Below are 26622 nucleotides of genomic sequence, written 5' to 3'. Positions count from 1 at the left end.
TCCTTGGGTGTGGGGACATGGGAACGTGGATGCACAAGCTTCGGTATCTGAAAGAATCAGAGAGAAAAAAAGGTTTGTGTGTGTGACAAACTTCATTCTGGGTCACAATAAGGCAGAAAATCCACCTTCTTGGGGTTCTTTTGCCAGGCTGGAACTCAGTCTTGGTCATGGGCTGACTCCTGGTAGAAAACCTGTAATAGGCTTTTCTGCTCCCAGTCAACCCAAAATGGTAAAGAAGAGGAACAGAATGTCTTTGCTAATAAGGAAGGCTCTTAGTGGAGTTGAGGGAGTGGTGGGGTCTCTGGCCATGCTCTCCCATGAATGTGGAGGGTTGATTGGTGAAACCAGATCTGAGTGGTCAGAGAAAGGGAGGTGGTCTGGGTGGAGTAGGGGCTGCCTGATCTCACTCCAGAGTATCTTCTCATCTCCTCATCTCTCTGCTACAGAGTGAAGATCCCAAAGTCAGGAGCCCAGGGCTCTAGACTGCCATAAAGATGGTGGGTGATGGCTCCTGCCTTATCTCTGATCTGGACTGGTGAGGCCAGCAGAGATCATTTTCAGAGAGATATGACCCCAGCTTGAAGACCATGATCCCAGTGAGACTCTATGCAAGGTAAGCCAGGAGGAGGATTGGAGGGAGGTCCTGGGCAGAACTTCTAGGAATCATTTCCAGCCCATCAGGAGAGTGGACCCTGACCCTGTTCGCCATGCTGCTGCTCTATATGCTTGTCCTTTTGTCTTTCCACCCACCCATCCATCCATCCATCCATCCATCCATCCATTTTTTTCATTTATTGACCATTCACTCCATGAATCCTCCTGTCCTTTGGTGAAAGGGAGACAATAGCAAATGTTTAAGAGAGCTTTCCATGTGTCAAGACCTGTTCAGGTGCTTTATAAACAACTTCTTATTCACTCTTCACAACCACCCTGGAAGTGTTGTGATTATCTTTATCTGATGGGTGAGTAAGTGAGGCACAGCAAGGTTAAATAACTTGCACAAATTTAATCAAGTAGATTTTGCTTTGTAACAAACTTCCTCTACATTTAGTAGCCTGAAACAATTGCCATTTATTTAGCTTACAATTTTATGGGTGAGTCAGCAACTTGGGCTAAGCCTAGTTGGGTGATTCATCTGGTCTTGGCCAGGCTTTCTTATGCATCTGCTGGTCAACAAGATGGTTGTGCTTCTGGGGGTTGACTGGCTGGGAGAAGGTGGGCCACGTGGGCTATGAACCTCGAGCAAGCTAACCTGCACTCAATCACATAGTAATGCAATAGGTGGCCAAGAGGATGAGTTGAAGCATATAGGCCTTCTTGAGACTCAGGCTCAGAGTCGGTACACCATTTCTTTCACTGCATTCTATTGGCCAAAGCAAGTCACAAGTCAGCACAGATTCAAGGTGTGGAGAAATGTCTTGAAGGAAGGAGCTCCAAGGGTCTGGGATACAGGTGAGGAGAGAGAATTGGGTCAGTTTTGAACCACAGAATAAGAACTCAGGCAGCCTGATTTCCAAGCTCACATGCTTAATTATAATGTCATATTATAATATTATATATGTATTCTTAACATTACATTAACTATAACATTATAGAAAGCTGCCTTTTCTACATGAGAAGTGCCCTATAGCCTGCCCTCTGGGCAGCAAAAGGCCAAGTGGCATCTTTATAATGAGGTGATACAGCACTGCTCTCTCCTAGAATCCATAGACCAAAGATACACCTGTGAGCCCTCTAAGGTGAGAGGTGAAGGTTGAAAGGTGAGGGCATGGTATACCATCCTTAGCCCCATGCAGAAGAGCTCTAACTACCCACCGTTTTGTCTCAATTTACAATTTCTTTGTGGAGAGGAAATGTGGGATAGCGCTTAAGAGAATGATGGGACCCTGGAGTCAGCAAGCATTGGGTTTGAATCCCTACTTCACAACTGACCAGCTATAAGATTTTGGGCAAGTACCCTAACCTCTTTATACCTTGACGTTCTTGTCTATGAAATGGGATCATAATATTTCTCAAATGTGAGGTAATGCATGACTTCATCATTAAAGTTACCCTTTAGGAAACATTTACTATGCACCAGGCACATAGTACCTTATTAATATTATCTTAGCTCGGGTTCTCCCAAAAGCAGAGCCTGAATCAAAAACCTGGATGCAGGTAGCTTATTTGGGAGGTGATTTCAAGAAGCAGGAGGGAAGATTTAGGGAGACTGAGGCAGGGAAGGAGAACATGGGGTGTGTCATCAGCTTCACTGCTGTAGACATAGGGACTGGATTCTTCTAGGTCCCCCCGAGAAGTGAACAATTTTCCACCCATAAGATGGGCGGTGGGGGCATTTGTCCATGGGCTCCTGTACTCCATTAGTTAGATTTTCTTCTTGGGGACATTAGCCCCTTGCAATTCGGGGCTGCATTTATGCTCTGAGAAGACCCCAAACCCAGTAGTGAAAAGAGGCACAGGATAGCTGTGAGATGGAATGCTGTCAGCATGAGCCTGAGCTGCACAGCACTGTCCTCCACGTCTGAGATCGGAGGTGGATGTGACAAAGATTCTTAACCACTGCGCCACCAGGGACTGAGACTCGGGGCATCTTGACAGCATCTGCTACAAATACCAAGCTCTTTCAGGGCCTGGGATATAACAAACACTCAGCAATTAGTAGATAACACTGTGTCTCTGACTCTTATTCCATCTTAGATGGTTAGTTCCTCAAGGGCAGAAACATATCTCTTCCTCCTTCTTCATTGTTTCTTCCTTTTCTTCTTCCTCCTCTACTTCCCGTTCTCCCTTCTCCCTCCTTTTACCTCCCCCGTCCTCCTTATTTATCTGCTAGCTAATATTTATGTAGCACGTTACATGTATTACTCCTCACAATAAACCATGAGTTTGCCTCTAGCTCTTGCCTCCTTGGGCAGCCTCACCTCTACTTTGGCACACTCTGCTCTGACCCTCCCCATCCCCCTGAGAGCAAAAGCCAGGCGTCCAACTCCTCTGATGATCAGCTACTGGGTCTCCATTTCCTCATGCCAAATGGAGCCGGTACCCTCTTTCCCATGGGGTGGTCACTGGTAAATATTCAACAACTGGCTCACTAAAAACTTCCCTGGTTCATAGCATTTATCACTTTTTTGGTGTAAATTCTCCTACCATGGCTGATTTCAACGTGTTGTCACTGAGCGCAAAGTTGGGAACAGATGCACGGTAATAGAGCCCTACGCTGTATGGTATTTCCACCACAGACACCATAGACTTATATAAGCTAAAGAACAAATATGAGTAAAATCTAGTAAAATAATCTTGGAAGCTATGAGTTTTGAGTATTGATTGCCTTCGTCTTTAAGATAATTCACTTACATTTATGTAATTTAATTTTTAATATAGGCTGTGTTTAAGAGCTCACTTGCAGAATTCCTAAAAATCGAACAATCAGCTCTTGCAAGGTGGTAGGAGCTGGCCCAGCACACCGCTGCTCACGGGGCTGCTCATGGGGCTCATGGGGCTGATGATGTGAGTCACAGGTCTGAGCATGGCTGTGGTTATCACTGTAGTTAAGAATTCCAGCCAGGGACTCAACGCAATGACCCCAACAACCTGGAACACCCAGTGTTTCGCTTGTTTTAGGCTGGCACCCAACCCTGTGGATGACGCATGGCTGCTCTCCTTTGCCACATTCTCTTGACTCACGCCAGTGATGGTGAAAGGCTACAAGCACACGCTGACCGTGGACACCCTGCCCCTACTGTCACCGTATGAATCATTCGACACCAATGCCAGAAGGTACCAGGATTTGTCTGGGTCACATCTAGAGAGGAGCCCACTTTGGAAAGTGACCTGTGAGTCTTTGTGTGTGCTCCCATTTCCCTCTGCGGAAATCAACGCCCACTGGTTTGGTGGCTGTTCTCATGGCTTATCTCTGAGATGAGGGCTGGGCTGACTGACCTTCCTGGCCTAGTCTCTGGGGAGGTGAGTATTGGGGAAGGTTTGGTAGGGAGAATGAATTTCTTGAGAGCCTGAGGCTTCAGGACCATTCTGGCAGGGCTGTCAGCTGTTCTGTAGGAGCACCGCATCAGGACAAGAGTGGCCGGAATCTCACTTTGCTCTGCGCTGGCTGGACACCACCTGGGCTGCTTCCAGGCATGGTGTTGTATTTCACTTTAAAAATCGTCATTGGACTTTAAAATAAATTTTTTATTTTATATTGGAGTATAGTTGATTAACAATGTTGTGTTAGTTTCAGGTGTTACAGCAAAGTGATTCAGTTATACATATACATGTATCTATTCTTTTTCAAATTCGTTTCCCATTTAGGTTATTACGGAATATTGTGAGCTTTTATATTACAAAATATGTTTAGGTTGAACCAAATGAAAACTTCCCATATTTGACAATTTTGACTTGCAAAAACATGTATGTCATTGATTCAACCTAATTCAGATTCGTTATAGAAATGTTAAAGTAACAGAAGTTTAAGCAGTGGAAATATCCCCACCGTACTGCAGCCCCACTCCCCGGAGGTCAGCACTGTTAAATGCTGGTGTGCATCTGTCCTGGATTTTTTTTCTACTCAGATTAAACACACGCTGTGCCACCATCTTCTGCAGATCGATACCACTTCTTCTTCCTCCTTACTCACAGGTCATCTTTTTTTCTTTGAAAAAAAAAAATGACGCATACTATCTCACGGTTAACGATTTTGCTATTTTCAGTGAAGAGTTTGTAAAGATTTTTTCCACAGCCCAAAACCTCAACTTCATTCTTTCTAACGGCTGCATTGAACTTCAAGGTTCATGTCTTAAACAATGGGGAAGATCTCATAGCCCTCTCTCTGTGTTTGTTTCTTCTGGACTTCTCCTTCTCTTTGGCCTCATATAGATCCTCTTCCCTTCTGTGCTAATGTTCTCCTCCAAAGGCTGACCCACCAAGCACATGTTGACAACCTTAATAACACGCGATCTTCAGTCCATGCCTCTCTTCCAGACTCTGAGTTCATACACTCGGCATCCGACTGGACTTGGATGCTTCACAAGCATCCTATATCTAAAGCTGCATTCTTTTTTTTTAAACATCTTTATTGGAGTACAATTGCTTTACAATTGTGTGTTAGTTTCTGCTTTATAACAAAGTGAATCAGCTATACATATACTTATGTTCCCATATCCCCTCCCTCTTGCGTCTCCCTCCCACCCTCCCTATCCCCCTCCAGGTGGTCACAGAGCACCGAGCTGATCTCCCTGTTAAAGCTGCATTCTTGAACTTCAGCCCCACCTGACGATGTTCTGTCTTCCCCCTTTCCCCATCTCTGTGAACTCTATTCCCACAGTTGGTCAAGCCAGAAAACTGGGGCCCCTGGTCCCCCTTATCCTTTTCTCCCACATCTAATTCATCAGTAAGTCCTGTTGTCTCCCCTGACCACCTTTCCCTAAATCCAGTGTCAAGCCACTGCCACCTCCCACCTGGATGCCGATGGTCTCCCACTGTGGTCTCCCTGCTTCCGTCTTTGCTTCCCACACCCATAACCCACTACTCTCACAGCAGCCAGATGTTCTATTAGATATGTGAAATGATCTTGTCACGGCGGCTTAAAAGCCTGCAGTGGCTTCCTTTGCAATCTAATCTCTTTCGTGAGGACTGTGAGATCCCGCGAGATCTGGCCCTGCCTTGCCTCCCGGTGGCCCCACATGCCTGTCACACTGCCGGCCTCCTTTCAGATCTTTGAAATGGACAAACTCCTCCCTGCCCTGGAGAAGATTTTTTTCTTGGTTTCTCTGTTGCCTCAATGTTTTCTTCAGTCACAACTGGTATTGTGCCAGAGACAGGCTGGAGGAGGAAATCAAGGCCCAGAAAGAGCCCGAATGCCAGATACCAGCTTGTGCTGTGTCAGGCCTCTGCCCGCTGCCTCGCTCGTGTCCCATCCACCCTCCAAAAGAAGAAGGGAGAACAAATGCTGTTCTTCTGAAGCCACCACTGCCAGGGATGGGGGTTGTGCTAAGAATTCTTGCGAAGTTTTTTCCATCAGAGTAGCTTTGAACAGCAAGTGGGAATGTAAATCCTTTTCCTTCTTCATGTTCTTTCATCACAGATTTCGAATCCTTTGGGATGAAGAGATAGAAAGAATGGGTCCCGAGAAAGCCTCTCTGGGCCGAGTGATCTGGAAATTCCAGAGGACGCATGTTTTGATGGATATCGTGGCCAATATCCTGTGCATTATCACGGCAGCCATAGGGTCGGTGAGCGCACTGGCCCTTCTTCTGCCTTGTCTCCCAGGTCCCCAGACTGGCAAAGAATGTCATTAGTTACTTTCTCTACGATCTGGTGGGTTTAGTACGTTGTTGTTATCTTTTGCTCCTTGGGGGCGAATTTTCATAAAGCTAATCCTTGTAAAGCACAGCAGCAGCCACTGAAATTAATTAAAAAGTTTGCCTCATAAAGTCAGCTTGCTGACATTATCTGAGGCCTCTTGTACCCACCTTGACCCCCAGCAGCACTCTTCTCTCTCCACCGCGCTGTTTTACAGATGGTTCTCATTCACCAAATCCTCCAGCAGACGGAGAGCATCTCCAGGAAGGTCTCGGTTGGCGTCAGCCTGTGCACAGCCCTTTTCACCACCGAGTTTACCAAAGTTCTCTTTTGGGCCCTTGCCTGGGCCATAAATTACTGCATGGCGATCCAGTTGAAGGTGGCCATCTCCACCCTGGTTTTCGAAAACCTGGTGTCATTCAAGACGCTGACACACATCTCTGTTGATGAGGTAAGTTGGTCCAGAAGGAGTTTAACTTTAGGAAACTAAATTCCGAGTTTTCTGAATATGTGTGAGATGTGCTTCCTGGATGGAATATCTGGCCCCCTTTTGGCTGTCAATATCCTGCCCATCATGTCCCATCTCTTTGCTAAGTGAAGTGGTGGAGACTCAAAACACCAGAAGAATTCAGAGCAAGGAGAGCTCCATTCAAGCTGGAGAATGTGGAAAGGCTTCCCTGTTCCAGTTGGAACAGGGCTTAGGGGTGACCTCATCCAATCCCTTTGATCGTCAGTGAGGACACTGAAGCAGCACAGAGAACACCACAGCATTTAATAACATTGATTGACTAATGGATCTGATGATTCCAACTGTGTAGTATTTGGGATGCCAAGTCCCAACAAAGACCATGCCTGTTGGACTTCAGAGTTGACATTTTCTTAAGCCCTTAATCCTTAGCAATAAAATCTTCACCCTTTACACAAGAACATTTCCCTGGCCAAGGGAAACCTGGGTGGTGTGAGGTAAGGGAAAAGACTTGTTTCTTTCTTACACTTGCTCTTTCAGTTTGTTCAAATTATCCTGTATCAATTATGATTAGATTCAGTTGCATATAACAGAAACCCCCCAAAACAGTGGATTAAACAGGATGGATTTACTTCACTCTGTGTAAAAGGAGTCTGGAAGAGGATGATCTGGGGCTGGAGTGGGGACTTCCAGGCTTTTCTATTTTTCTTCATCACTACCTTAGCACATGGCTTCCAAAATGGTTCAGGATGGAAGCTGCAGGTCCAGCCATCCCAACCATGTTTCAGAGAGCTGGTAGGAGGAAGGAGACTTCCAAGCTGAGTTGGCTCCCTATAAGAATTCATCCCCAAAGTTCCATTCAGCACTTTGGCTTATACCTCATTGCCCTTAACATAATCACATGGTCACCATGCTTCCACAAATGAGGCTGGGAAATGTGGTCCTTTTGCTGGGCCCATGGATGCCCTGATTAAGCAGGGTTGTGCTAATAAGGATGAAGGAGATAGGTAGGCAGGTAGGCAGCTGGCAACCTTGCCAGCATGTTCCCAGGTTGTATTTAAGCCTTTCTTCACTGGGATTCTTAGTTCTAAAAGACAGGCCTCTCCAAAGTCATACTAAAATGAGACCCACGAAACTCACCCTGTTGGTCCTCTGACAATTCTCTCCCCCTATAAGTCAGTTTTTCTCTTCCTTCCTCAGACGCCTCAGCCATTCTGAAAGCCTTCAGTTGAGGAAATGTTTATGTGGCCCTTCCAAAGGCTGAACCCATGTGCTTTCTTTCCAGGTGCTCAATATACTATCAAGTGATAGTTATTCTTTGTTTGAAGCTGCCTTGTTTTGTCCCTTGCCAGCCACCATCCTTATCCTAATGGCTGTCTGTGTAGTGTACGCCTTTTTCACTCTGGGGCCCACAGCCCTCATCGGGATATCCGTGTATGTGCTATTCATCCTCATCCAGGTAATGGCAGGTCTTTGCCGTTGTACTTCACACACACTCTCACTGAAGTGGACTTTGTGTCCAGAGCCTGGCCCTGAAGCCTGGGCCCTTACTTTGAGCTCACAAACAGTACAGTTTTTTTTAAACTTGAATTTGAATACCCTGGGGAAGGGGAGCATGCTTCTTCAGTTTGTCAAAGTCCCCAGCACTTTCCTTGTATCCTGGCAATTCATGCATTTGCACCATCTGCCCTGACCCCAGTCGTGTCCCCCAGAGCACATCAGCCACAACTCAAGGGAAGGATTCAGCTGAGAATCTCGGGCCAACTTCCTTTAGAACTTTTCCTGACACTTACACTCCAATCCCTGGATTTTTAGGCCAACTGCAACTCAGCAATTCTCTGAACACACTGTTTGTACCTCGATTTCAGATGTTTATGGCTAAGCTCAGTTCAGCTTTTCGATGATCAGCAATTTCAGTGACAGATAAGCAAGTTCAGACAATGAATGAGTTTCTGACCTGCATCAAGCTGATTAAAATGTACCCCTGGGAGAAATCTTTTACGAACGCCATCCGAGGCAGGATGAGCAGTTGCTGAAAGAACCACTTACCCTGTAGAATGTGCTCTTCTAAGGGGTTCTTAAGGGTCCTGGGGCCGGGCATTATGGAAGTTGGCTGAAGCGACCCCCGAGCTGATCTGTAGGCTTTTCAAAAAGTTACAGAGATTTTAGAATAGACCCAGGCATCTCTTCTGCTGAACCCAAGGGCTCAGCAGGTGAGTGACATATGGTTTAGCTGTACTGAGGTCAGCGAATTCTTGTACTGGCCAGTTACCTTTCACAAAAATAGTCCACTAAAACATTATGAGCAGGAGAAGAGCTGGCTCAGGCTATTTCCTTGACTTGGAAGATGTCCACACGGACACACGCACACACTAACACTTACACACATGTCCCCTCCTCGCCGGCAGCAGCCTCATCAGGGTCGGATGTCTCACTGACTTGACATGCTTTGGGCAGATAAGAGAATGCATATATAGCTGTTTTGTTTTCAAGACGATATGAAGACTATATCAATCAAATAAAAATGCAAATCTAATTGCAGGAATATTTACATAATTGCTGACATAGACTCAGGTGGTTGACCAGTTAATGATTTGAACCACCGTTACAACTAACTCTCTGGATCCACAATTACACTTTTAGACTAGCATGTAATTGGCCCGGAAGCTGTGTATCCACATTTTAGGAAGTGGCTTTAGAAAAATCTGCTTTTGAGACTGCCAGAGGAAGTGCCCCAGGTTGGATGCTGGCAGCCCTCTTGTACCCTCTTTGAAGACACAGAAATACTTCCTCACACATTGAACTCACTTTAATACAATTTATTTGATGTGATTAAATTTGATTCCATTTGACATAATTCAATTTAAAACTCAATTTAATTCAAGTCAGTTTAACTCAATAAATATGTATCAAGTTCCTACTATGTGCAAGGCCATGGGAGTCACACAAAATAATTAGGAAAATGGCCCCTAGTTTTAAAATTGAGGGAGGATGAGTTAACTAAGCTCAAAAATAGCTATGAGTTCGTTGGCTCTACTTCTAGAATATATCTGGAATCTTTCTGCTTCTCTTCATTCTACTGTCACCCTTGTCCAAGCAATATCCTCTCCCTTCTAGACTATGGCAAGAACTTCTAGATGCAACCCCTGCTTTCCTCCTTCCCCCTAAAACCCATGGTGCTCTCAGTAGCCAGAGTGACCTTTTAAAACTGTCAATCAGATCTTGTCTCTCCCCTGCCGAAAAAGCTTTAGTGGCCTCTTATCACACTTAGGTTTTTTCAAATTTAGGTCTTTTGGATGAAGTCCAGATTCCTTCCAATGGGCTACTAGATCCAGCACAGTCTGGCCCCTATTGACCTCCTGACCTCATCACATCTTATCCCAGGCCTTGATACCTCTGCTTGAGCCACACAAACCTTCTGTTTGTAGAACAACATCCACACCCATTCATGCCTCAGGATCTCTGCCGTTGCTGTTCCTTCTGCCTGGAATATCTCCTGCTAGATGTTCATGCTGAATTTGTCTTGACTTTGGGTCTCCTGAAGTCAATGTCACTGACTCAAGAGGCCTTCTTGGCCACAGTCCCAAGCAGGTCCACTCCCCATTCACCTCTTAATCACTTCATCCTGTTCATTTCTCTCATATCATCCAACACAGTTTGTAATTATCTTATTTACTTGTTTGTTTGTTTCTTTATTGTCTATCGCCCCTACTGGAAGAGCCGAGACCCTGTTTGTCCCTATATTCCCCAGCACCCAGCACAGCCCCTGGCATATAGTAGACATCAGATTAAAATGTGCTGAATGAGTGAACATGTGAATTAATTGTGGGATAAAATGGGTAAAAGGCTACAAAAGAAACTGAGAGGAGCTCCATGGGTGTGAGAGATGAGGAAAAGCCTCCTGGCAGAGGTGGCGTTTTAGACAGGCCCTGAAGGATAGCAGGGATGTGGACACAGATGGAACTGGGGAAGCCCCCTGGGCAGGAGCAAAGGCCTAGAGGCTTTGCATGGGGAGAAGGAGGTGGCTGGTGTTCTTGAGGGGAAGGGCGTGTGGACAGCATGTTTTGGATCTCAACCTCTTAAGAGGCAAGTCACTTAACCTGCTAAGCCTTTCCTCTACTGTCAGAAGGGCAAAATGATGGCTTCTGCTGTGTCACACTGTGGTGAGAGCAGCCTAGGGAGAGCGTGCCTGTGCAGGGTTCAGCCCAACACCTGGTCCGTAGGCAGCACTCAGCGAGAAGGGCTGTGACACCATGTTGCTCATGTGAAAGGGTTTTTGCAGAGGATGCTGGAATTGCCATTAAGGACTCTTTAAACAGCAGGGGAGAGAAGCTTAAATTTTATGTGTGAGTGGTGCAGAGTCATGGCCTCATCTGGACTTATGGAAGGGAGATGTGCTCTTGGGTTTTTGTAGCTGTTCCTGAGACAAAGGGCAGGGGCCTCAGTCTGGCAGTCTTCAGGCTGGCATGTGTGTTCTGTTTGACCCCTACAGTACTTTAGCTTTTTCAATTAGTTCCCAACATTTAAGAGTAAGGAGATGTCTCATAAAATTCCAGATCTCAGACTTCAAAACAGTCTGGTGAGCCTGGGACATGCTTGCTCTGGTCTTGCTCTCTGCCCACTCCCTTCATTTACCTTACTTGCCTGACCCCTGTAGGCATCTGAGTGTATGACTCCTGACACACAGAGAGTCAGATCAGAAGGGACCTTGGAAACCATCCAGCAATGGCAGCTGACATGCACTGAACTCCCAGTACATGCTGGCATTGTGCTCCGGGCTGTCTGTGCTTCCTCCCATTTAAACTTCACAACAAGAGTCCTTAACACTCATTTGCAGGAGAATAGGGCAGGAGTAATATGCTTCTTTTTTTAAAAAATTGAAGTATAGTTGGTTTACAATGTTGTATTAGTTTCAGGTGTACAATAAAGAGATTCAGTTATACATATATATATTATATATGTATATATATAATATATATATTATTTTTCAGATTATTTTCCATTACAGGTTGCAAGGTATTGAGAATAGTTCCCTGTGCTCTACAGTAAATCCTTGTTGTTTATCTATTTTATATACAGTAGTGTGTATCTGTTAATCCTAGACTCTTAATTTATCCCTCCTCCTGGCCCTTCCCCTTCGGTATCCATACTCTGTTCTCTATGTCTGTGAGTCTCTTTCTATTTCCTAGATAAGTTCATTTGTATTACTTTTTTAGATTCCACATATAAGTGCTATCATATGATATTTGTCTTTCTCTGTCTGACTTACTTCACTTAATAAGACAATCTCTAAGTCCACCTTTGTTGCTGCAAATGGCAATATTTCATTCATTTTTATGGCTGAGGAGTATTCCATTGAGTAATATGTTTCTTAATGCTGGTGCTTGACAAGCAAAATAAGACCACCGTGGACTGTTTCTATTTCACAGATATAAGGAAGAGGGAAAGGAGATTACTGGAAAAAGCTGGAGTTGTCCAACGTGGAAACTCAGCACTGGCTCCCATTGCATCCACCATAGCCATTGTACTGACATTCACCTGCCACATCCTCCTGAGATGAAAGCTCACTGCCCCAGTGGTAAGCACCTCTTTAGAGCTGGCCTCTTCTGTACCCAACTCTGCAAGTGCCAGGTGGGTAGCTCCTCTGGCACTGGCATTAGAACACCCAATCACGGTGAGCCAGAAAACAGCAGAATTCCACCCTGACTTCTAAAACAAGTATTTGAGCTGACTGGGAGCCGAGGAGAGCTTAGTAGCAATTCTTATTCAGTCTACAGCAGGGCAGGCGTAATAGTTAATGCTGGAACACAATTTTACATTTGGACATTGAAACCAAAGGAGCCCTTGGCTATTTTATTCTTATTTAACCATATATATGCCAAGAGAGTTGGTGAAAGTTCTTCGGGTGGGAGGGGTGTCAGTATTGGGAGAGGCAGTTGTGGTGTCCGGATCAGGGTCCCCCTTGTTTAAAGCCAGACTCCACACTTGCTAGCTATGACTTGCAGCAATTCATGGAACCTCTCTTGTCTCGGTTTTATTACCTGTAAATGGGGTGATGACAGTCCCTATCGTTGTGAGGATGGAAGTTGCCTTACACAAAACACTCAGTCAGCACCTCGAATGCGGTAAATGCTGTATAAGTTGTTGCTGTTCTCATTAGCCTTATGTTCACCCAGACCAGGCATATTCAGGTTGAAAGCCTCAGAAGGAGAATTAGAGTGAACGTGAGGGGCTCAAGACCTGAGCTAGAGAGCAAATGGCCCCTGACTGAAATAAAGAAACAAACATTTCAGATATTAAACCAGCGTCTGAAGGGCAAGTGGTTGGAAGAAAGAACACAAAGGCAAGAAAAAAAGAGAGAGAGAATGAAATAAAAAAGGAAAGGTATGCTCACCAGGGAAGAATTGCACCAAAAATCAGGGATCTGGAGGGGAGGGTGGGGGGACGTTTGAGAAGGCAGGATGCTCTTCTGGGGCATTCGTTGTGGCGCTGTCAATCCAATTGCTGCCCCGTGTTTCTTTGGGAGATACCTTAATTTTCTTAGTTTCTTCACACACATTTTTCTCTCACACACTCTGGGGACTTGAACATAGCCACAAAACGAAAGCTAAAACGAAAAGCAATGGCTGATGTACAGAACGAATGCTACCGGATTATTGTGGCCTCTGTCTACCATCCCAAACCAAAAAAAATTTTTTTTTCCCAGAACACACCAAGCAAATTAATTTGAAACCAAATTGAGTGCACATAGTTCATATTTTTTAAAACGATGATTTAGAAGAAATCTAGACCAAGAACAAATTCCCTGAATGCGAGGCTCATATTTCTTTGGACTAAGAATACCTTTCAGTCTCCTCCTCTGCCAGAGCCACATGAGTAGGCGGTCAGCCCTGAGGAGCTGTCACATCAGACAGCTCCGCCAGGGCTCCCGGGGGCTCCAGCCAGGGCTCCCGGGGGCTCCACCAGCCAGGGCCTGGGTTTCCTGAGACAAGATAGTGCTCTAGGACCTGGGGCAGCTGAATTCTCTTTGGGGATATATTTAGAACCAGATGTGATGAAGGGAGCATCCTTCATCATCCTTTTAATGAACTAACTAGGATTAGTTGAAGGCTGGGGGCCTGTCCATGGGGCCCATTCAACAGCAGGAAGGATCACTCCAGATTTGTCGATGGAAGTTGCGTTTTTAATTTCTTAGATGGGTGGTTAGGGAGAGGCTAATTACAAGTCAGACAGATGAGAAGATGAAAGCTGAGAGATGAGATCATGCCCCCTGTGGGGTACCCACAGAGCAAGGAAACTTGTCTTCATTGAGGCTATATGATATTATCCACCCACCAGGCAGGGCTCAGTGGGGAAGGCCCTAGTGAAAGGGGGTCATTGTTCATTGTTTTGGAAATGACAGTGGAACCAAGGCTCTCAAATTGGTCCCTTATGTGTGTGTGGAAGCAGGGCATGGAGACCAGACCCTGAGGGCAGGAGAACCAGCAACCAGCCTGGGCCAGGCACATCATTCTAGGGAGCTTCCACCTTCAACACTGGTCTCTGTGTGGTATGTAAAAGGATGCTCTATCTCTGAAGGGTCAGATGCCTCTGAAGCAACTGAGAGAAGGGGATAATTTAGGAAAAATCTGCATAGGTTTGTGAGCGAATGGTCTAGGTCAAATAAGGATATGGTATGGATGGAGATTTCCAAAGGCACTCAATTAGAGGCCCTTTTCAGACCTTATCCTCTGGAGTGACAGAGATAAGGGGATACGTTTCCCACCATTTTGGTGAAAATCCAAACACTTAATAGTTTAAGATGTTAATATCTTTAATTTGCCAACCCATGATTTCTGAGCCATGAAATGAGAAAATTTTTCCTCTGAGAATCCCAACTGTGCTACTGTTTCTCATCTCAGGAAGTTTAATCCCCATGGACTTAATGGTTCAAAGCCAAGGCAACATCCCATCCTGAATTCTATATTCTCATTTGTTCTTCAGGCATTTAGTGTGATTGCCATGTTTAATGTAATGAAGTTTTCAATGGCAATCTTACCTTTCTCCATCAAAGCAGTAGCTGAAGCCAATGTCTCTCTAAGGAGAATGAAGGTATAACTAACACTGGGTAAGCAGAGAAGAAAGATCTCATTTTGGGGCAGGAAAATTCCCAGATAAGGGGAGGCTATGTCAACCCATTGGAGGGCTGGGTCACTGGTTTGGTGGGTGTTGGGAGAACACCCTCCATTCAGTGTTGGATACACAAACATGCATCAAGCAGGATACAGGCGGAGTATTATAGGTGGCCTGCCCTTTTAGTAAAAATGAGATGGAGTCTCCACCCAGGGAGATGATGTTCCTGACCCTCTACTCTTTCTCCAAGCCATAAATCTTAACTTGTTCTGGGAGTGGAGTTCAGTTTGCACTGAGCCATCTCCCCTTTGCCTACCTAGTTTGTCCTAGGATGTGTGTGGTGACAGAAGTGATGAAGGCAGTGTGTGTGGGGGGGTGGTACCATATTTATACACTCATTTAGTCATTTTATTTATTAATTTATTCATTCATCAAAGATTTACTGGTGAGTCCCAAACAGGATCAACACAAAGAGAACCACACAAAGACACATTGTAATTAAAATGGAAAAAATTCAAGATAAAGAGAGACTATTAAAAGCAGCAAGGGGAAAGCAACAAGTTACATACAAGGAAACTCTCATAAGGCTATCAGCTGACTTCAGCAGAAACTCTGCAGGTCAGAAGGGAGTGGCACGATATATTTAAAGTGATGAAAGGGGAAAAACTACAACCAAGAATACTCTACACAGCAAGACTCTCATTCAGATTTGATGGAGAGTTCAAAAGTTTACAGACAAGCAAAAGCTAAAAGAGTTCAGAACCATCAAACCAGCTTTACAAGAAATGTTAAAGGGACTTCTCTAAGCTAGAAAGAAAAGACCACAACTAGAAACATGAAAATCACAAAAGGAAAAACTTATCAGTAAGGGCAAATATACAGTAAAGGTAGTTAATCAATTATGTATAAAATTGGTAGGAAGGTTAAAAGACAGAAGTAGTAAAATCATCTAAATCCACAATATATAGTTAAGGGATAACAAAACAAATTGATGTAAAATATGGAAAAACAGTACTTGTGAGGGGAAGAGAGTAAAAATGCAGGGTTGTTAAAATGCATTTGAAATTAGGAGATCAGCAACTTAAAATAATCGTGTATATATATATATATATATATATAGATAGATAGATAGATAGATAGATAGATAGATAGATAGATTGCTATATATAAACCTCATGGTAACCACAAACCATACATTTATAATAGATAAACACACACACAAAAAAGAAAGGAATCCAAACATAACACTAAAGACTGTCATCAGATCACAAAGGAAGAGAGCAAAAGAAGAAAAGAACAAAAAAGAACTACAAAACAACCCCAAGACAATTAACAAAATGACAGTAACTACCCATTATTACTTCAAATGTAAATGGACTAAATGCTCCAACCAAAAGACATAGAGTGGCTGAATGGATATGAAAACAAAACCCATATACATGCTGCCTGCAAGAGACTCACTTCAGATCTAAAGACACACAGATTGAAAGAGAGGGGATGGAAAAGGCATTCCATGCAGATGGAAATCGAAAGAAAGCTGGAGTAGCAATACTTATATCAGAAAAAATAGATTTTAAAACAAAGACTGTTACAAGAAACAAAGGCATTACATAATGATCAAAGGATCAATCCAAGAAGAAAATATAACAATTATAAATACATATGCACTCAACATAAGACCCAGTTAAATACATAAAGCAAATATTAACAGATATAAAGGGAGAAATTGACAGTAGCACAGCAAAGGAAAGCATTGACAAAACGAAAAGACAACCTACTGAATGGGAGAAAATATTTGCAAATGATATGACTGATAAGGGGTTAATATCCAACAGCTCATACAACTCAACATCAAAAACCCAAACAACCCAATTAGAAATGGGCAGAAGAACTGAATAGAAATTTTTCCAAAGAGGAAATGCAGATGCCAACAGGCACATGAAAAGATGCTCAACATCGCTAATCATCAGGAAAATACAAATCAAAACCACAATGAGATATCACCTCACACCTGTCAGAGTGTCTATCAACAAAAACACAAATTACAAATGTCAGGGAGGATGTGGAAAAAAGAGAACCCTCGTGTACTGTTGGTAGAAGGTAAATTTGTGCAGTCACTATGGAAAACAACAGTGTTGAGGTTCCTCAAAAAACTAAAAATAGAACTACCATATGACCCAGCACTTCCACTCTGGGGTATATATCTGAAGAAAACAGAACACTAATTTGAAAAGATACATGCACCACAATGTTCATAGCAGCATTATTTACAAAAGCCAAGATACGGAAGGAACCTAAGTGTCCATTGAGAGATGGATGGATAAGGAGGATAGTGGTACATATACCCAATAGAATATTACTCAGCCATAAAAAGAATGAAATTTTGCCATTTGTTGCAACATGGATGAACTTGGAGGGAATTATGCTAAGTGAAATAAGTCAGACAAAATACTGAATGATATCATGTATATGTGAAGTCTAAAAAAGTAAAGCAAAAAACCCTGAATATAACAAAAAGGAAACAAACTCACAGATGTAGAGAACAAACTAGTGGTTACCAATGGGGAGAGGGAAGGGGAAGGGGCATGATAGGAACAGGGGATTAAGCGGTACAAACTGTTATGTATAAAATAAATAAGCTACAAGGATATATTGTACAGCACAGGAATATAGCCAATATTTTATAATAACTTTAAATGGAGTATAATCTATAAAAACTTTGAATCACTATGTTGTGCACGTGAGACTAATATTGTAAATCAACTATAACTCGATTAAAAAAAAAGATTTACTGTATGCTTCCTATATGCAAGGCACTGTGGAAAATGCAAATACAAGGAAGAGAGTGTTTACTCTTAAGAGCCTCCAGTCTAGTACAGGACCAGGTATCCCAGTAATTGTTATATATAGTAAGGGTGAAAGTGATGTGTAGAAATGGCAGATAAAGTGGTTTTGAAGTTGAGGCAAGGAAAGGAAAAGAAAGAGGCATTTCAGTCAAAAGAGCAATGCGTTCAGACCTCTGTGAATTGACAGGAAGATCTTATTCACTCAAGTCTGAAATGTGGATGTCATTTTAAGCATCCTAGGTGCCTGTATCCCTCTTCTCCCTAACCATCCACATTTAACCAATCAAGAATCCCGTTGGGACTTCCCTGGTGGTGCAGTGGTTAAGAATCCTCCTGCCAATGCAGGGGACAAGGGTTCGAGCCCTGGTCAGGGAAGATCCCATATGCCGCAGAGCAACTAAGCCTGTGCACCACAACTACTGAGCCTGAGCTCTAGAGCCCATGAGCCACAACTTCTGAGCCCATGTGCCACAACTACTGAAGCCCATGCACCTAGAGCCTGTGCTCCGCAACAAGAGAAGCCACTACAGTGAGAAGCCTGCACACTTCAATGAAGAGTGGCCCCCGCTCGACACAACTAGAGAAAGCCTGCACACAGCAATGAAGACCCAACGTGGCCAAAATTAAAAAAAAAAAAAGAATGACACAATAGTTAAAAAAAAAAAGAATCCTGTTGACTCACCTGATCACTGTGTTCCTTCAATTTTAAGAGGCACCATTTATGAGATTGGATTGGAAGGTGCACTGTTGAGTTATTACATTTTGAACAAAACACAGTTAACCTCATCACATTAATTGTATAATGATATCCAATATCTTAGACTAGAGGAACGATGCTGTTTCTTGACTCTGCGACCTCCACTCTGTCCCTAGTGTCATCACCTTCATTCAAGACTTCATAGTCTCTCATCTGAACTATCACAGTGATTGAAGAACCAGTTGTCTTTTTCCAATGTTGTCCTTTTCAAATCCATATTGCACTGTTAACTGAGCTTTAAAATATTTGTCTGATCACTGACATTAACCTGCTTGAAATCCTTGTCCTTTGCTCTCCAGGACTGAGCCTGAGTCCTCCATCAGCAGGTCCTCAGTTATGTCTCCACTTCATTTCTTATCCCCTTCCTACCTTGAGCTCTGGCCCTCCGTTATACTGAATTTCTTGTCTTATACCTCTCATCCCCCCAAACCATGCTATTGCCTGTTTTTGCTCATGCTGTGCCCTTTACTAGAAAGCTCTCCTCCGCTAACCCCTCCCTCATCTTTGCCTGTACAGCACCGTACAGACTCAGCTCAAGCATCAATTACATGGGCCTCAGGACGTGGAGCCAAGTGTCCCATCTCTGGCAGTTACAGGGCTTTGTCCCTGTGACATTTCACTGAAATGATCTGTGCATGTTCCCATCTCCACCTGGACCGCAGTCTCTTCAAGGACAGGAAGCATGCCTTATTATTGATATTTGCATTTCTGCTGTTTACCCCAGAAGCTGGCACAGAGTAGGCACTTGGCAGGTGTTTTGTTGAACTGAGCTGAGTGGGGACTTAGGAAGAAGACACAGCAGAGACTGAGCATGTGACCTTAGTTTCATAAGCATTAGTGTCAAGCAATAAAGCCAACCAACCACCCAAAGACTGGCAAAAGCTGGCCATCCTGGGCATAAGGGTAAATTGTAGCTGGTATCAGCATTCTCCAATGTGGGTGACCCAGATAGGCCTTGTGGTTAAAAAGGCATCCATTCTAGATAGTATGAGCTAATAGACTATTTTTGCTGCAGCTTCTCCTGGGGGAATAGCTTCAGAATACCTTTCCTGGATGTCCCAGGTAGAATTCCCAAGATTATGATTTGGGGTCAGTCATTAGAAGATATACTGGGATGATTCTTGCAAATGGATGATGTCTGCCAAGTTAATTTTGTTTCTTTAATCTTAGAAAATTCTCATAGCTAAAAGCCCCCCATCTTACATCACCCATCCAGAAGACCCAGATACAGTCTTGCTTTTAGCAAATGCCACCTTGACATGGGAGCAAGAAACCAGGGGGAAAAGTGACCTAAAGAAATTGCAGAACCAGAAAAAGCATTTTCTTAAGAAACAGAGGCTAGAGGCATACAGTTTGGGTCCATCAGGTTGGGGAGTCACCAGGGCCAAGGAGCAACGTGGCAGCCCCAAATCAGTTCTGCACAATATAAGCTTTGTGGTGAGAAAGGTGGGTATGTGTTCCAAAGGTGTGGCCTCCATCCTTCTTCCTTGTGTCACATGACCATGGCCTTCTCAAGGCTGAATATAATTCAGTTTGAGCAGGAGGTCATGGTGGGATGTCTCTATTTCTCCCCAAATTTTAAAGCTATGCAAATTAACCCCGGAGACATCTCTTCAAGCTGAGAGAATATGTCTTAGTGGTTGTATTAGAGCCGATCTTCAAATTCCACAGGAGTTGAGAGCCAGTTGCAGTATTTAATGGACAATCCATTTCAGGTGGCTAGACTCAAACTGACTAGCTTTCATAAGTCTTTTCAGATTTGTTCTTAATTTCACGTTGGAGTCCAATAATAGATTATAATAGCTGACAGTTATGAGCAATTTCTATTTACGAGGCACATAATTAACTCATTTAGCTACCCCAATAACCTTATGAGGTGGGTGTATAGCTGCCCCACTTTATGACTGAGGAACCAGAGACACAGCAGGTTAAATAACTTGTCCAAGTCCTACAGCTCGAAAGTGGCAGAAGAGGGCTTCACACCCAGGGTGCCTGGTGCCACCGTCTGCTCTTAACCACCAAGCGACACTGCTCTTGTAAAAAGCAAAATGAGTGCCACAAGCAGCCTAGGAACAGAAGCCAGCCACGTTCTGCTGGCTGCTCCCCTCCCCTCGGGATTGGGGGGTAGAGTCCTTAGAGCAGCTCTGCATTTGGGAAATGTTTGACCTTCTCTTGCATGTGGTTTTCTTGCCCTGGGTACTTGTCAGCCGTGCTTCCCAGATGGCAGTGCTGATTTTGCTGCAAAGGGCTCAGCATTAATCTTGTGCCTAATATTTTAATCTCCCATCTTGTTGACTCACCCTTTCCCCATGTGAGCCCTATAGAGGGAGAGGTTCTTATGTATTATGTGACGCTAGGCTCAATAGCTGGTGTAGAGTGGTACCTCTTGTAGCTAACAAGGCTCTCGGCACATATTCATTGGAAATGATATTCGGTTGGCTGAGTGCAATTTTTTTTTTTTTTTTTTTTTTTTTTCGGTATGCGGGCCTCTCACTGTTGTGGCCTCTCCCGTTGCGGAGCACAGGCTCCGGACGCGCAGGCCTAGCGGCCATGGCTCACGGGCTTAGCTGCTCCGCGGCATGTGGGATCTTCCCGGACCAGGGCACAAACCCGTGTCTCCTGCATCGGCAGGCAGATTCTCAACCACTGCGCCACCAGGGAAGCCCTGGCTGAGTGCAATTGAGCTTGGCTCTCAGTGAAGTCCTGCTGTGTGTAGCCCACTTGCTTTCGCTTCACTTTTCCCTGCCTATGACATGCAGCCCCCAGATTACTTCAACCGTGCCTTCAGCGTTGCTCCAGAGAGGCCTCAGCGAACTGCTCTCGTGTTGTGAAGAAGCCTCCTCTTAGCCCTTGAATTGCTTTCTTCCTTTTCAGTATGTTGGTGGCTCATGACTTGTCATCAAGGACATGGTCAAATATTTTGTGAAATAAGGTGAAGACAAAGGGTGCAGCACAATATCTTGGGGACTGGGGCTATGCCTCTCTAGCCTGGGGGACCCGGGTTCCAGTCCCAGCCACTCGCCAGCTGCATGGCCTTGGGCATATTGTCTAACCTCTTCAAGCCAGTTTCTTTACCTGCTCCATGGGTATTTTAATAATAGTACCCACTTCACAAGGTGGATGTGAGGACGGAAAGACACATCACACACAAATGCTAAGTCCCCACAGACGGGAGCTATTGCTGTTGCCTTTTTCCTCTAACAATCACGTCCAGCTTAAGTGCTGCCCTTAAATGTCCTACACTCAAGGCATCTCTGTTTTCCCAAATTTCGTTCCAAGATTCCATTAGACCGTAGCCTCCTTGAGGTCAGGGCACGTATCTGTGAACTTGTTCACAGTCGTGTGGCCTTACACTGAGCCCAGAGCCTGGCACAGAGTAGGTTTCCAATAATGTTTTCCAGATAATCAGAAACTCAGGGGTGCAGGCCTCATGGATTTCCTGCTGAAAGGCAAGGATGAATCTAGAAGGCTTAGATCTGGCCACAAGTAGTGGACAGGACTCAACAAAGAGCCAAGTGTCTAGGGAAGCTGGATCCATCCCTGTGTCTCTTTGTCCCGAAGTCTTCATAATGCCCCTGTTTCCTGTAATCCTTTTGGTGGAATTAAAATGGATCCGCTTCACTTACCTGCAGCGCCAGTGACAGTAAGGCAGGGACTGCGTCTGCCTTCATCACTGTTTTTTTGCCTGTGCCTAGTGCAGTAGCTGGTGTTCAGTAAAGACTTATCCGAGGGCGGAACGATGACAGGCAACAGCCCTCTTGTGCTGGGGGTAGCAGGCAGGCGAGGGGCCCCCGGGTCTGGCTCCGGTGGGAAAGAAGCCACATTTGGCCCCGTGCTGGGCATCTTTGCTCTGAGGGATCACTGGGAGCAGGTCTCAGTGAGAATGTTCTAGATGTTCCAACTGCTGCATTGCAATATCTGCTTGGACACAAGAGTCATCTCACCTCAGAGTCTCCACATGGACTCCTATTCTGCCAGCAGTGGCTCACCCCCGCCCCCCGCCGCCCCCATAACTACACGGTTCACTCCCTTGCCCCCTCCGGGTCTTACTCAGACATCACCTGTAGCAGGTACTGTCAGTGACCCATGCGTGTGGCCTGGCCATCTTCCAACTGCCAGATCTGCATCTGTGTGCCTGAGGGCCCTCCCCACCACCTCAGTAAGCCAAGACGTCAACAGCCGAGGGAGCGGCTCTCAAGTACTGACTGTTGGCTATTTATCCTGACTCCCTAAGCCATGGGGAGGACAAAGCCACGTTCAGTTTCCGCAGTTCCTTGAGTTTCTCAGCAGGATTGAGCTTCATTTGCTTCCTGTGGGAGCTGACCTAGCAGCACTGTCTTGATGGGCCACCTTCCTGCTCCTGTACCATCCCCCTCCTCCCAGCTGGTGTTGTCTGCACCTCCCCAGCAAGCTACCTTCACTCAATTCCTTGCTTTGGGGTCTCCTTCTGGGAGAACTCAAGCTAAGAGGTCCACATGTCCAGTAAGGCTCCCCGCCCCCGTATCCTCCCTGCTTTTATTTGCTTCCGTGGCACGTATCTGACATACTCCATATTTTACTTACTTATCTTGTTTACTGTCTCCCCAACTAAAACATGAGCTCCGTGCGGGCAGACCCAGCCTTTTGACTGTGATGTTCTTTGCTGTATTGTGCTACTGCTGGTGTTCAGAGCAGCACCTGGCACAAAGCAGGCTTTAGCAATGATTTGTTAGTTGAATTAATCAATCTGCAGCTGTAGAAAAATCCATGAACCCAACATGCTGGAACAGCAGAACTGCTCAGTAATTTCAGACTGAGTTGTGCTGGAGGAAGGATGCTTTAAGAGGACTTTTGAAAAGCACCCAGCCTTCTGTACTTGCAGGCTGTCACTGTCCCTCTGGGTCGTGCAGCCTTTGACGTCCATTAGATTTACTTTCCTGGAGTCGGCACAGGACCTCCCTCATGTTCGGGGCCTGTGTGTCCCAGAGCAGCGCAAGGCTGTTCTGCATCAGCGCTCATACATGATTTCTAGAAACCCTCCGGGTGCTGTGCTGGGTTGTGCAGAGGAGGCTCTTAATTAAGACTGAGGCTCCTGCCTCCTATGAGGCTGTGTATCGGGGTTGGGGGGCGAGGCTGCAACTGCCACCTCACAGAGCCAGCAGTGCCCCACTGGTCCCTGCCTGGCCTGGCCAGTGCAGTTTGCTGGTGACCCTCTAAGAACTCGGAGAATGACTGTCTTTTTTCTGTTTCTCTGGTAGGGGAAGGTCTTGGGCATCTGTGGGAATGTTGGAAGTGGAAAGCGCTCCCTGCTCGCAGCTCTCCTAGGACAGGTAAGCTGTGTGCCGAGCTTTGTGACGATGGAGTGGTTCCCTGATGGCCGCGTTTGGGGCCCTGGGCTTGGCCGCACCGGACTCTGTGCTCATAGTTAATGGTGATGCCCGGGAGGTCAATGCGCTTGGCAGTTCCAGGCCCATGGCAGGCGGGGCCGGGTTTTCCACGCGCTCTCCCCAGTTTGCCTCCTGAGGACATGAGTTAAGCAGCGATAGCTTCCTTGCCTGGAGCTCCATCTTGGTCAAAGGAAGCAATGGGTCATTAAATCCATGGTTTTCTCATGACATGCTTGGCCTGTGCCAAATAGAAAGGCCGGCCAGGCAGGTTGGCGGGGAAAAACCCAGGAACGTGCGAGTCTCGGTGACTTTAGATCCATCTCCATTTCCCCAGCGTCTGCCCCCAGCAGCTGCCCCTCAGCGGAGGAGGGGCTGAACGAATGTGTGAACCAAAGCACACCTCGTGGTAGCAAGGGAGGGCGGGCGCACTCTCATCCTTCGTCTGCTACTTCTAGCTGCTTGACCCCAGGGAAATGGCCAAGCCATGCACTGTATTCACAGTAAATGAATGGTTCACAGTTGCCAAGGCTTCTCATTCCAAATGAATGAGAAACTTTCCGGGGAAAGAAATTAAGTTCTCTTTCTCTCCACTCTGTTCCTAAAGGGAAGGTTGGACTCCTGGCATTGCCTTTGCCTGCAATAGAGACAGGGGGATGCTAGGCTCAGAAGAGCCCCTCCAGACCAGGGTGACTCATTCTGGCCTCAGCTGACCCATTTGTAGAAAGAGTGACAACTCCTTCCCTGCTTGAAGGCGGAGGCAGGGGCTGAGTCAGGTGAGCTGTGGGGGTCCCTCAGGCTCCGAGATTCAGCGTGAGTGCCTTTGATAACCCTAGAGTCGGCAGGGGCATTACAGGTGGCCCAGCCCAATTCTCCACCTAATAACATGAGTCCTTTCCACTGAATCCTGTAAGAGATGAGCCGACCTCTGCTCAGATGCCTCCAGTGATGGGGAACTCATTATCTCTTTAGAGAGATTTGAGGTATATGGGAGTGAAATTTGCCTCCTTTTAACTTCTACCCTATGGTCTGCTCCTGTGGAATGTCCCAGAGAAAACAGAATCCATCTCCCATGTGACGGTGGTGGGATCAGGCCCCTCACGTGGTCACTGGGTTAAGTGAGTGGGCTCTGGACGGCGTGGGTTCACCAGCTACCTCAGTCTCATGAGCATGGATAAGTCACTTAACCTCTCTGAGCCCTGGTTGGCTCGTCTGTAAAATGGGGCTAAGGATGTTGTGATGAGGATTAAATGAGATAACTGATATAATAGTAGTTATAAGCCAATTCCCAGCGCCAGCCACAGTGATTAGCATTTTATATGTACTTAACACAGTGCCTGGCAGACACCCTATTCATTTTAGCTATTATTATTATAGTTGTTGTTGTTATGTTATTATCCTTCTCTCTTCTCCAAGTCTGATGTTCTCTATCCCTTAGACCATTCCTGAGGAGGAATGGAATCACATCCCTCGGCCACTTTGGCTATCGTCCTTGCCTGTCCCCAACACACTGCCACTGGCCCATGAGCACCAGCCCTGAGCGCCACGGCCTGCCCCATACACCCTTTCTTGACAGCTACAAACATGGCACCACCACTAGCCTCTCCTCTTATCTGTTGAGGCTCACTATGAAGGGCCATCTTAAATGCACGTGGGTACTCACGGTCACAGACTGGAGCCCATGCATGTTTTTTATTTTTATTTTTTATTTTTTTAAAAATAAATTTATTTATTTATCTTTGGCTCTGTTGGGTCTTCGTCGTTGGATCTTCGTTGCTGCACGTGGGCTTTCTCTAGTTGCATGAGTGGGGGCTACTCTTCATCGTGGTGCGTGGGCCTCTCACTGCAGTGGCTTCTCTTGTTTCAGAGCACGGGCTCTAGGAACGCGGGCTTCAGTACTTGTGGCTCGCGGGCTCTAGAGGGCAGGCCCAGTAGTTGTGGCGCACGGGCCTAGCTGCTCCGTGGCTCGCGGGATCTTCCCGGACCAGGGATCGAACCCATGTCCCCTGCACTGGCAGTCGGACTCCCGACCACTGCGCCACCAGGGAAGTCCCCATGTTTTTTAATTGGATTCCTCATTGTTTTGAAAGTTCAGAAGTTCCACATGCAACTAGACTTTCCGCTCCTCTTGAAAGATTAGAAACTCGCCACAGCAGGCGTGCATCCTTGCTTGGCACCAACTGTGCAATGGAGTCAAGGTTGCTTCCTTAGGATGGGGCAGGCCAGGGCCACCATCCACAGCAGTGCAGGCTGTGCCCTCTCCCTGGGGGCCTGGCTGAGGAGGGTGGGGTCTAGCCAGTGCACCTGGGGAAAGAGGGAACCTTTGTGATGGGTCTGCTCAGAAAGCATCTCATTCTAGCTGCACAAAGGTGCACGTGTGCCAGCAGCAGCCCTGCAGCCTGTGCTCTCCAGAGCACAGGGCTCACCTCTGCCCCTTCTGGAACATTCCCACCTGGCCTCTCGCAGATGTTTGACTTTGAGACCCTTGGTCTGCACAGCCGGGCTTTGCAGTGTGTGGCAAGACAGCTTGTCACCCTCTTGCACCTTCTGAATTAGTGCTCATACAGTAAATGGGTGGCAAGTATGCCATAGAACCCCAAGGAGAAGGTGGCGAGGCCTGGCTCCTGAAGCTTCTCTGGTGTCGTTGCTCCAGATGCAGTTACAACAAGGGTCATGGCCATCAATGGGACTGTGGCCTACATTTCCCAGCAAGCATGGATCTTTCAGGGAGATGTGAGAGAAAACATATTATTTGGAGAAAAGTATGATCACCAAAGGTAA

The 26622-nt window shown here is 45.8% G+C and overlaps 1 protein-coding gene across 1 annotated transcript; it reads left to right on the top strand.

Annotated features, from left to right (window-relative positions):
* Positions 1–494: 494 nt before the first annotated feature.
* On the top strand, positions 495–26622 carry LOC131744444 (ATP-binding cassette sub-family C member 12-like). The gene is given in 11 exon segments (XM_059043901.1): positions 495–613; positions 3622–3777; positions 6080–6227; positions 6515–6748; positions 8049–8222; positions 8632–8779; positions 12193–12341; positions 14747–14854; positions 19649–19924; positions 23716–23794; positions 26501–26622. Coding segments are annotated over 11 exon segments (1713 nt in total).

This window comes from Kogia breviceps, chromosome 18 (assembly GCF_026419965.1).
Source record: "Kogia breviceps isolate mKogBre1 chromosome 18, mKogBre1 haplotype 1, whole genome shotgun sequence".
NCBI lineage: Eukaryota > Metazoa > Chordata > Mammalia > Artiodactyla > Physeteridae > Kogia > Kogia breviceps.
The sequence above is the reverse complement of the archived record's forward strand: the minus strand, read 5'-3'. Positions and strand labels throughout refer to the sequence as shown.